At 52.5% G+C, this 12,632-nt stretch overlaps 1 protein-coding gene across 1 annotated transcript in view; it reads left to right on the forward strand.

Annotated features, from left to right (window-relative positions):
* Positions 1-12,632, forward strand: part of IGSF21 (immunoglobin superfamily member 21) — a 233,151-nt gene that overhangs the window by 100,131 nt on the left and 120,388 nt on the right. Inside the window, exon 2 of the mRNA XM_040645857.1 lies at positions 60-172. Coding sequence (XP_040501791.1) covers positions 60-172 — 113 coding nt within the window. The remainder of the gene's footprint in view (positions 1-59; positions 173-12,632) is intronic.

Raw genomic sequence — 12,632 nt, forward strand, 5'->3', positions numbered from 1 at the left:
CCCCGCCCCGGTCAGCCCAGCCCTTCATGTCCTCACCTCCCTTCTCCTTTTTCCCATAGGCTACCTGACTGTCAACATTGAGCCTCTCCCACCCGTGGTGGCTGGTGACGCCGTGACCTTGAAGTGTAACTTCAAGACGGATGGTCGCATGCGCGAGATCGTGTGGTACCGGGTAAGTCGCCGCAGCCATCCCCTCCGCGCCACAGCCAGGGCTGGAGGCAGAGTGCCCAGGGCCCCTCTGCAGACCCTTGCAGGCTTGGCTATGTTCTCGGTCCTAACCCAGCTCTGTGTTGTCCTCTGCCCTCTGCCCAAAGCCTTCTCCAAGACTGCTTTGCTCAGTCTTCTCCTCTGTCCTCAGGCTCTCTCTTGTTCTGGTCTCCTTGGTGTCCCTAATACGCCTCTGGGCTCAGGAAACCCCAGCAGTACCAAGTGTGAGAACCCTGTGGGCCCCCTGGTTGCTGTGTAACAAATAAAGAACATGAAAGGCTGGAATTTCAGGCAGGAGGCTTTGGGTAATGTTCGTGACAGAGCACGGAGAAGACCAGGGTGGCGTCACGCCTTCTTAAAACAAATTACAGACCTAGTCCACCTTCTAATTCAATTACACGTAGGACTGTCCTGGTGCCTGGCACCCTGAGCTGGGTCTGAGGAGGGGTGCTCTTAGAGCCACACAGAAAACCACCTGTCCAGGGCCCAACTGTTGGCAACAGGAGGACCAGCTCTGGGTATTGGGACACAAGTGTTGGCCTTTTCAGCCACTGATAGGAGCCTTCATGTGTCTGGACCGGGCACCCCAGCCTGGTGTCCCTTGGCCACAAGGGAGTCGGGGCTGGCGGGGCTCAAGAGAAGGTCCAGTTGGAATCGACGTTCTTGCACTGCCACGCTCAGGTTCACGCAGAGCAAGGTGCCGCCATCTTGGGAACAGGCTGGGCAGAGAACTCCCTTCCATGATCCAAAACAGGGTTTGGCAACATGTCTCGGTGAGGTCCAGATAGTAAATATTTTCCTCCCTGGGGACGTATGGTCTCTGTCACAACGACTCGGTTCTGCTACTTTAATGTGAAAACAGCCACAGACAATGTGTCAAAGGGAGGCCATGGCTGCGTTCCAATAAATCTTTATTCATGGACACTGGGACTGGAATTTCATAGCATTTTTATATGTCACAAAATACTCTCCTTTTTTATATTTTTCAACCATTCAAAGAAGTAAAGACCCATTCTTGGTTCGTGAACCGTACAGAAACAGGCTGTAGGCTGCTGTGGTCCAGCAGCCATGGTTTGCCAACCCCTGATCTAAAACACCACTTCTCTAACCTCTGTCTGCTGCATTGCCCTTTCTTCAGATGAAACCCGTAGATGACACAGTCGAGTGGAACTGCTCTGGATGGTGCGGACGGAGTGTGCAGGTGGGGGGTGCGGAGTGCGGGGGAGGGGTGGCCTGGGCAGTTTGGAGATCAGGCTTCTAGAACCGGTTCCTTTGCTGCTACACAGTACCGCCACGTGCACAGAGCGGGGCTTGGAAACCCTACGTGAGAGGATCCCGCTGGGGCACACTCACCATTCAATGCCCTAACCCAGCACTGCGCTCCTCAGTCTCCTTCTTGCTCTTGCTCTAGCCTTGGTTGGACCCTCCTGTCCTTGCTGGTCCTTCTTGCCTTCTTGGTCTTTGATTCGTCATTTGCTGGTTTGTTGCCTGTGACTTGGGCTCCTTTTAGCCAAAATCATTGTTCTCCGTCTTAGCACTGTAGCCCCTCCCGCTTAAAATTACCTCTAGCCCCCGCCCCCCCAAAGCTCTCCCGGCAGCCTGGGCCGCGCAGGTGTGAACCTGACATTCAGCACCCCGCAGGGCCCCAGCATTAGATGAGATTGCCATCCTGGATAGATCAACAGGCCTAGAGAAAGTCAAGGCATACGTTAAACAGTGCCCTGAACTGAATCACTAAGAGGCGTATTTACATGATATGGGAGCTGCTTGGCTGACACGCAGACTGCAAACATCTCGTTAGCACCTGGCAGAGGACGGTGCTAAATTAACTGCAGCTCGCTGCTAACGACGGGACTGTCTCTCCCTCAACCATCCGTAGATGGGATCAGAACGAGGGGAAGCGAAAGACCCGCCCAGCTGGCAAAGAGAAATACGGAGACCCAACGGGAACAGTTTATGGGGGCGAAGCTTGCAGACAGGATCTACCAGTGGACGCCTCACTGCCTTGCCAGCCCTTGAAGCGACCATCCCCACTCTGGTTTAAAATGGAATTTCTGTGTCAGTGGTGGAAATCGGCCTGCAGAGGGGGCCACCAGGGTGGGGGCAACACCAGAGCCAAGCCCAAGTGTAGGAAACCGGAATCAGGCTTCCATGTGGCTCCACCCTGTGTCCCCTGAAGTTGGGGGAGAGGACCTGGGCAGGACGGAAGACGCCCAGCTTTCGGTCCGGATGTAGACTTTCCCTGGCCTTCTTTACCCCCGATGCTGAGAATCCCCCATCACCAACCCCCCATCTCTCTCCACCCCAGCCTACCATCGCGTTGATTGCCTTAAAAATCAGTTGCATCTCTTACGGTGTCAGGCCCCGTGTATTGGGCTATGGTAGGCTGCCCTAATTAATTTATTTTACTTCATTTCACATCCTTTGACGGCGTGCCTCTGGAGTGGGGAGGGGTATGCAGATGTATGCAAATCACATGCAAATCGCCCACTGGAGCCAAATGTTTGGGCCCTTGTGATTCTGTAGCTGGATTGAGGGAGCAGGCTCAGCTGACTTGGAAGTCTCCTTGGGACCAGGGGAACCTCGCATGCCCTGTCTCTGATAGTGAGGACGCGGGCAGAGGCTGGGGGGACACTCCAGGGAAGTGTCTCCATGCTGCCAGTTCTCTCTCTGCCTGCTGCCACTGTGGCCTTCCCTCACCCATCACCTCTGTTCCCAAGGAGCCAGCTGAATGGAGAGAGATAAGAGCTTACCAAGATGGGGGCTGCAGGAGCCAGGGCTCCTTGCTGGGGGGAGGGGGGCAGGGCTTCTAGAGGATGTGGGAGAGGCAGCAATGGGAACCCCAGTCTCCTGCAGTCAGAACCCCCCCACCAGACAAACCCCTACATCTCCATCCTCTATCTCCCCGCAGCTGCCCCCCTCCCCAAACAGGGAGCTGCCCAGCGCTGTTTGTTTTCTGTACGACTCTTTGCTTCCCCAGCTTCCTTTGCCCTTCCTCTGTGAATGAGCTCACAGAGCCCGGCTTGGAAGGAAATGAATAGATTACACAGGCCCAGCCAGAGCTGTGTCTCCAATCTCTTTAGAAGGGAAAAGCAGGGCATTGTGGGGAGGCCGCCACTGCCCGCTCAGCCCAGTGGGCACAAAATGGCCCAAGACGTATAAAGCCCAGCAGCCTCCCCTCTGGTCCTAAAGACATTATCTTAGCAATGGAATCATCCTGAGCTTTCAGAAATGTAATGTATGGATTGGATTCTTTGGGTAGATTGGCAGAGCTGATGAAATTGTCTGAAGCAAAAGGGATCACTCCTTTGGGGTTAACAAGACCTCTGGCTGGATATTTGGGAAGGTCTTGCCAGGTGGATGTCTTAGGGGTGGGGCAGGGGTAGGGGATGGGAGGAGGTGGCCAGGGCCTGCACCTTGGGCACTTTGCCCCATAGTCTGCCCAGTTTGTAGAAGAAAATGCCAAAACTATAGAATAGACTCAAGAAAGCATGTGCGATCAGAGCCCCTGGGTCTGTGCTGTCCAGTATGACAGCCACTATTAGTCACATGTGGCTATTTAAATTTAAATTGAATTAAATCAAATCAAATTAAATTAAAAATTCATGTCCTCAGTGAGGCTAGCCATATTTCAAGAGCTCACTAGCCCCATGCTTGTTGATGGCTACCATGTTGGACAGGGTAGGTATGGAACATTCCCATCATCACAGAAAGTTCTATTGGACAGTCCACTATAGATATTTGCAGTTTTTTCTGAGGCCTCTGCCATATACTGTGCTTTCCTGGCAAGGGAATAACAGTGACTGCTCATGGAGACAGTTTTCCAAGTAAACTTACTCTAATGTGAAGTTCTGAAAAATGAATTGTATTTGTTGTATAACCTGCCATCATTAGGGGAGAGGGTCTTGGGAGGGATAGGCAGAACGACCATCATTCTCAGAAGACCTCTTTGAAAACAGGAGATGTCAAGAGGGTTGTCAGTCACCTGGGTATCCTAGTTGTCTATCAAAGCCCTGTTCACCCTCAGGATGTCTCACAGCCCTCCCCCGCCCCATCTCCTCGTGCTCTCTCCGCTGTTCTATGGCTTCCTCTCCCAGATGTGAGTTTCCCAGGCTCAGGCTTTTTCCCTAGAAATAAGCAGGGCCTAATAGAGCAGGGGTGCAATTCCAATCTTGGCCCGTAGGGGACAGTCACCTAAAAAGCAAACTACCCTAGCATTAAAGTCAGGACTTGGTTCTAGAAAACAAATGATTAATAATATCCTTTACTTAATGATTTCTATCCATTCACACCCTAGTTATAGAACGGGGGACTCATTCTGTAACGCTGCAAATATAAATCCAAGTAGCTAACATTATTGAGGCGTTAGCACGTGCCAGGCACTGGATACATGATGACCTCTCATTGTCACATTGGCATTGTGAGGTGGGGTCTGTTGTTATGCCTACCTTTCAGATGAAGAAACTGAGGCTATCCAAAGAGACCGTGTCTCAGCTCATGTAGCCTTCCCTAACTTCTGCAGAGTTCTAGACACTCCCTCCTCCATGATTCCTCTTTGCGGGTCTATACTCCGGCTCTTACCTCTCTGTGTCAGAACACCTGTCTGTCAGCTGGACAGTGGACATCTCAAGCACCAAGACCAGACCTTCTCCCCACTCTATCCACAATGCCTACAGCAGAGTCACCCCAGTAAATGTTTGTTAACTGAACAAGTGATAGATGTATAGGTAGAAATGCAGACCACGTCACGTGGCCCACTTGTGTTTCAGGTGGCCGTGTGTGTGCAGCTGATAGTATCTGTCTGCGGGGGACAGAGGGTCTCTGTATGCTCAGGGGGCTTGGTGGAGCGTGGGGAAAAAAGGAACATTTCTTATTAGGGAATACTGTCTAAACTCATTTAGGTGGAGGTCACCTGCCCAGCAGGCAAAGCCAAAGGTCTGTTTATATCATAGAAATCCATTAAACAGCCACAGAGAATCATGGGAGTTTAACCTTTCATAGCAGTTTTTATCATCTTTCCTTTGTTTTGTCTCTTTCCTTCACAATCTGTTCCCAAGAGCTACGCTGAGCCCAGGTTACAAGGCCACAGAAAAGAGAGCCACAGAGGGAGATAGAGGAGGAGATTGACCGGCAGTGATAATGCCCCGGTTTCAAGACCCCCGTATCTTGCTTCTTTCACCTTGTGGGGAGCGTGTGCCTGGGTGTTTGTTTTGTGGTTTGAGTGCCTTCTGCATGATGCTGCCTGGCTGGGGCGAGCTCCCACCCAGGGGCTCTGCTCAATGACTGTGTGATAGGGCTGTGGCTGTGCTGGCCAACGAGGCTGAGAAAGGTAAGGTAGGAAGACAGAGGGCTAAGGCATCAGGATACTTGCATGTGAGCTCAGGGTATATGTCTGGGCAGTGATGTAACCTTCCTGCATTCTAGAAACCTCATGTGGAATTAGGCATGAAAACCCCTATGTTGTAGGCTTTGAGAGATAATGTCTGCAGCCAAAACAGCCCAGGACTTGACTCATAGTGGCACCCGTTCAAAACGGTAGCCGTTGTCCTAGCATGTCCCTTGGTAGCTTAAGGGACAAGAAATGGAAATTATAAACTGAGAGGGGAAGGTGTTTTCCGGAAGATCACCAAGGATCATCAGATTCCTTGAATTCCATCCTCCTACCTGCATTCCGAAGGCAGACAGGCAGAGACAACCATTTAAAATGGTGGATTCTTTGTGTCTATATGGTTATGCTGGTGAACTCACTGGATTTCAATTCTTGGAAATGTCATCACACACTTAAGCCATTTCAGTGGATCTTAGCTCTTCTCTCCCTGAAGCGAAGAGTTATTTCGAAATGGTTTTACTGGCATCGGCTCTCTTTTAGTGTAAGTCCTTGACAATGTTTTGTTGTCTGAAACCAAAATAGAAAGTGATGACCATAAGGGGACATTGCAGTCCAGTGATATCATCAAGGGCGAGAAGGCAGGTACACTCTTGGTGATGAGTAGAGACCAGACCTAAGTCCTGAAGAAGTGAGCCAGACCACCCCTCTGGCCCCTCTGGCTTGCACCCAACCTGGCTGCTCCTTGTTCCTCCCCTGGACACACATCCTGAACTGACAGCTCTTAATCTGGAGGAGGAAGGAAGTCAGAAAGACAAGACACATTCTTCACAGAACCAGAGCCAAGCCGGTCCAAGCCGCCTTGTCCAGGCCTCCCTCCTTCGCCCCTGGCCTCCCAAAGGGGCAGGCTCTCTCTGATGAAAAATGCCCCAGACCTCATCTCAGCACCCCAGTTACATAAGAGGAAAGACAGTGTGCCAGGGAGAGGGCCTGCCAGAGGACAGCTGATTATAGAATAACTAATAACACATAAAGAGGAAGTAAGAGCACACGTCCAAGGCTAGTTCCACTGCCCTCTTTTTTCTTCCACCCTCCAGAACAGGTTGAATCCATCCCAGATCCTTATCACAGGGCTCCTCCTTCTGGGGGTGGAATGGCGGAGAAACCGGGACACTCCCCCTAGAGGTCAGAGTGTGAATTGCAGTTATTGCGGCCCCAACCCCTGGTCTTTAATATTAAGTCAGTCTCCGGCTGTAAAGCGGCAGTTGTCGTCCACCCCAGCTGCCCCATAGAATTTTCAGAGGGACCTGTAAAAAGTGCCGATGGGTGAGGTTTGGGGCCGCAGGGCATTTTACTTTTAACCAGTTCCCTGGGTGATTGTAATGCACTTGGCCCAGCCGGGGACCATGTTCTGGTGCATGGGAAACTGATAGGAGCTAGCTCTGACGGGACTCTGATAGGTCGACGTTAATTCAGCATGTAGTTACTGAGCCGGATGGTTCTAGGTACTGGGTGTGCATCAAAGAACAGGACACCAAGATTCTGAACTCCCGTAGTTGAGTTTAGGGGAGGAGGTAAAAAGATAAACAGGAAAAAATACCAGACCATGGTAAGGGCAGTCCCTAGAATTAAAGTAGTCTGGTGGGATCGAAAAGGATTGAGTGGTCAGGAAAAGACTCGTTTAAGCTGAGACCTCAAAGGCAACAAGGAATCTGTCTTGCCAGGGGAAGAAATTGGAACATTCCGGGCAGAGAGAGGAGCACATGCAAAGGAGATGTTCTGGGAAGAAGTTTCGCATGTTCAAAGAACAGAAAGAGAATCTGCTTGCGGGGCTGGAATGCAGCCAGTTGTGGGGAGTTAAGAGATGAGGCCAGACAGACAGACAGGCAGGACCCTTCTCGCCAGGACTTGTGCTCCGGGGCCCTGGGTCCGGAGTTATTCCAAGGGCAGCGTCGGAGGGTTTGGAGCAAAGAAGTAACAGGATCTGGCTCACTTTATCAAAAGGTCACTTCTGGGTGGAGGATGGAGTGTAGGGGAGGCAAGACTGGAGTCAGAGGGACCACATGGAGGTTGTTCCAACAATAACAGGCGAGGGGTGGCAGCGGCTTGGGTAAGAACTGGGATGGTGGCAGTGGAGACGGTGAGAAGGGAAGAGGTGCTGCTGTGACCCGCAGGTAACATCTAACGGGCTTGCTAAATGTGTTGATAGGAGGTTGGAAAGGAGGATTCAGGGTGACTCCTGGCTTTCGGGCTCCAGCAGCTAGGTGTGGGGGATGGTGCTATTTCCTGAGACCAAGAGGCCAGGAAGGGAGGAGAGGGCTGGCGGGGCTTCCTTGTCACCTGTGTGAAGTTCCCAGTGCCTCTAAGACATGAGGAAGGAGTTGTCGGGGCAGCCACTGAGGCTACAAGTCGGGGGTTCTGGACTGAGGTCAGGACTGGAGATTCATACCTGGGGGTCTCAGATATGGATGGTGGGCCCGGGCGAGATGTCAGGGGCAGGGAGGCGGAAGAAGAGCACCTGGGTTGGCTGGCTCCTGGGGCACTCAAACTTTAGAGATAGAAAAGTAGACCAGGGAAGAGGCTGAGATGGAGCAGCCAGCAGGATGTGATGAAAGCCAGGTGCGTGGGTATCTCAGATCCCAAGAGAGAAGAGCCAGCTATGTCCAATGCTGCGACAAGATGACTTAGGACAAGAGCAGAGAAACGACCGTGAATTTGCCACATGGAGTCCACCGGGGACCTGGACAAGAGCAGCCTCCTTGGAGTTAGTGGGGCAGAAGCCTGCCTGGAGGAGGCTGAAGGAGGCATGGAGGCTAACAGTGGCCTGGCCTTGGGGTTTCGACTGTTCAGGGGATTTGACCTTGATCTTCCAGACAAACATTTGCCGTAACATAAAGAAAGACTCAATTGCTTCTGTTGGGTCCCTTTCCGTTTGTATGTCTTTTGTAAGCTACCAGCTGCATTATCTATTCCGAACTTGCCCAGCCTTGCAGCCCAGACGCGGTGGCAGCTTTGCGCTTCTCCTAGAGAATGGGAAAGCAGCTGCTCAGAGAGTTTGGGGGATCCCAGAGTAGCTCAGCAGCGCGTGTGGTATTTGGAAAAGAGATCCCAGCTCTAACATCCGATGAACTCAGTGGCCTTTGGACAAAAGGCATTCATACAACCTCCCCAAGGCTCTGCTCCATGCTAAGCACCGTACTCAGGGCTGGAGAGCGAAAGAGCCAGGTGGACCCACTGCCCCTGAGGGGGAAATCTTCCAGTCCAGCCAGGCTTCATTACATTGTATAAATCTGTTTCCTCATCTGGCCAGCGGGCTTGATCGCCTTCCCCCAAGCATCTTACAGGGATTTGTATGAAACAGAGGAGATGCCCGCAGACAAGCTGCTTCCTTCACCCACAGAGCAGGGGACATAGGCTTCGCTTAGCTTACTAAATCCTCTCTTTGTGCCTGGCCAAACCTCTGGGAGGCCTCTGACCTCGTTCACCAAGATGGAATTAAGAGATCCTCCCACGAAGTTCCTTAGCATTTTGTAGTTCTTCCATTAGAGACAAATCATCTGGTATCTTAGTTATTCATCTTGTTTTTGTGTCTGTTGCTGAGTTTTATTTATCTGCTTCTCCCGTATGTGCTGTCATGCTGGCAGACCCCGGGCCAGGGTCCTCACGGGGTCTTTGGATCCCTATGGAATAGCTGGATAAGCTTCTGGGGTTTCTGCTTAAAACCCCAGAAAGTATGCACAAAATGTTGTGTGTGGTTTTTAGGGGGAGAAAAGGGGCTAAATAGTCTCAGAGGGGTCTGTGACATCCCCCCCCAAAAAAAAGCTCAAGAAAAACAGCAGGTGTCCAGGTGCTCGATTCTATGAAACATGCAGGGTCTCCACCCTTGGGTCACCAGGGTCCACAGTCAGGATGGATCCGGGAGACCAAGGGGCTGCAAGGCTGTGTCAAAGAGCCCGTGGTCCACGAGCGCTCTGGGGACCTGGTGAGAAGAGGGTGCTGTAGTCAGCTTTACGTGGGAAGAACGTCAGTCTGGATGTGTGCACCTGCGCCCTTGGGTGGAAGAGGGAGAAAAGAAGGGGGAAAGAAAAAGGAAAGGCTTGCTTTGGCAACACGTCACTGTTCTTCCTGGCACAAGGCGGGGTTGTTCTGACCAGAGAAATCCACCCTTGTTGGAGGGTTAAGATCAAGTTTCTGATATTGGCAATGAGACCGTTTCTCTGCCCGGAGGCTTTCATACAGGACTGCGAGGAGCGCTTGGCTCCCAGATGGTTGAGAGGGACACCCAAATAACAGGATGCTCTATTGGGCCACACTTGGACACCCCCAGAAACAAACTCTCGCATTGGATAGTCGTGAAAGTCGTGGTAGGCTGGCAGACCCAAGGTGAACGTTTCAATGGCTTAGCTCGGTCTGGGGAGTTTGTCCTCACTTACCAAGTGCACAGAACAGAAAACAGCAGGGGTCTGGGGCCAGACATCCTGCCGTGTGACCTTGAGCAAACCAGTCCCCCCTCCCCCCCCCCAGCCTCACGTTCTTCATCAGTAAAATAAAAGGGTGGAGTAGGATGGTCTGTATAGAATGTGCTGTCCCTTTCCCACCTTGCAACCCGCCTCCCTCCATCCCCCAGGGGACGCTAAGCTGGGGAGGAGGCTAGCCCTCTGCGCTCCCAAGGCAAGGCTTGGGCACTCCTCATCAAAGGAGGAGAAGCTCTGAGCCACTGGACTCTGGGAGCTATATTGAGCCCAGAGTGGGGTTTCCAGCAGCCTTGGCCTGACTTAGCCCTGCTGGGTTTAAGTGACAAGGGGCTGACTTAACTTGTCACAGAAGGATTAAAGGTGAACTTGCACTCCAGCAAGCCTGGGATATAAAGTAAGGTGCCTGAAATGAGGGATGTTTCCGAGAAACACCAGCCCAGGATCCTCCTCCCCTCCAAGTCCTTCCTTCTCTTTCCTCGGCGCACCTTGTCCTGGCTGGGTGTGTCATGCTCGAGAGAAGGGTGACTGTGCCTTACTTACCAGGGGACTCAGAGACGCCCATGGGCATTCAGACAGTCTCCCCGTTGTAGACAGGCAGAGCCTGGCACTTTTCCAAACCACACAGCTGATCACTGATAATACCGTTGACTGCACTCCCACCTCTCACCCCACCCTTCGCAAGAGCTTCCATCACCTTAAGGACCATGTCCAAGGTCACTGGCCCAGCATACTGGGTCCTTCCTGATTCAAGCTCCGTGAGCTGATTTCTACAGCAGTGCCTCCCACCATGTTCCCAAATGGGCCCAGCACTCCCATCTTATGACCTATTTGCAGTTTCTGGAACTTGCTGGTGCACACACTTCATCATCCTGTATCTGTTCCAGCTGCAGATTCCACGTGCTCGCCAAGGTCAGCTACAAGGTCATTCCCAGAGACCTCCCCGTCCCCCCTCCATTTTCCCCTTCCAGCTTCTTCCCCATTCAACCACCGTGACCAGGCTGAGTTAGATTCTCTTAACACTCTCAAACTACTCATAAGTCTGCCTCCTGACACGACACCCCGGACTCACGTGCTCATTTCTGAGGCTGGTGTGTCTCGAGTATCCACTATGTGCCAAGCACTGGGAACGGAGCGCTGAGCAAGACCCAGAGAACAGCATGGCCTTGTGTGTATGGCGTTCGCAGTTCAGCCGGGAAATGGGTGGGTAGCGCATGAAAGATTATCAAAGAAATGCTTTGACACTGGGGTGACTGCCCCAAAAAAGGCTTGGTGTCTGCAAGCTGAGAGCTCACAAGGAGCGATTCATTATAATAGCAGAATATCTTTCTCCCGGAATGTAACCCCTGTTGGTAAGGCCCAGCGGTCCTGTTTGTCACTGTGGCCAAGCACATACCTAGAGAATGAATGAATTCGTAAGTGAGTGAATGAATGAATGATGGCTTAAGCAGTTCCGAGGGACACAGAAGTAAACTCTAGGCTGGTAAGAGAACAAATATTCTCACAGTCAGAGCTTATCAACAAGGGATGGAGTGTCTTGGGGACTGGAGAGATCCCCCCCAGCCTTAGAAGTCTCCAAGCAAATGTTAGAATGGCCACAGGTCAAAAATGCAATGGAAAGGATTTCTGGCTTCCTGACTCAAGGACGCACAGGGCGGGATGGGGCTGTCCGTTCCAGGTCTGGAGTTCTGTGCTGTATCAAGTCCAACTGCCCAGCAATGGCATCATGACAAGGTAGGGAACGGAGCATCCACCCAGCTTGGCGAGGCCACCCATCAAATGTGGGACGCCAGGTTTCCAGAAAGTTCTAAATTCCCAGGAGGAGGGGTGGATTGTGGGTGTCCTGAGAATCACCCTCGAGGGAGCCTTCGGAGCAGCGGAAGTGACAAATGCCTGGGAGCTGGGAAGAGGGGAAGCCTGGATCCGGAAGACCACTCCATAGCCAAAGGTCATGTCAGGTGCCCGTCTGTCCGTGTCACCCCGCCTGCAACGCATCAGGGCAGCGTCCCCATCGTTCTCACGATGGAAACCGGGATCCCTACTGTTCCTGGAAGCTGTGGCCCATGCCTCCTCTCCAAGCTGGTCTCCCTGTGTCCCTGGAATGAGACTCCAAGGGCCTTGGGGGAGGAAGAGGGTGGCCCTTGGGGGAGGGAGAACGGACCCTGCTACCTGAACACCGTCGTTCCCATTTCGGAACCTGGGATCCTGAGGTTAGGTGCCATCGTGCTACGGGAGAGTGGCCGGTCATGCTTTGAACCCGGCTGCCTGACTCCAGAGAAACGTTTTCAGGGAGGCTCTACTGAAGGCCATAAATGCCATCCTGGGGGGTGGGAGGGATTTCCCCCGCAGTGACAGGCAACCCCAGGGCTGGACCCTGTGCCTGGGGAGCCTGTCTCTTCCCCATGATCACCATTAATGCCATCGCTGTGGCATAGGGCAAGGCGTGTCAGGGCTGCTGTCTGTCACCTCCCTCAACTCTCACAGAAACCACTACATGCCGGTACTGTTGTTCACTTTAGAGCTGAGGACACCAGGATCCGAGAGATTAGGTCACTGGCCCCCAGCCCCGAGGACAGTAGGATAGAGCGGGTTTGTCCACAGGCCTGTCTGACTTCCCCTACAGCCCG

This window comes from Ursus maritimus, unplaced genomic scaffold, assembly GCF_017311325.1.
Source record: "Ursus maritimus isolate PB19 unplaced genomic scaffold, ASM1731132v1 scaffold_32, whole genome shotgun sequence".
In the NCBI taxonomy this organism is placed as follows: Eukaryota; Metazoa; Chordata; class Mammalia; order Carnivora; family Ursidae; genus Ursus; species Ursus maritimus.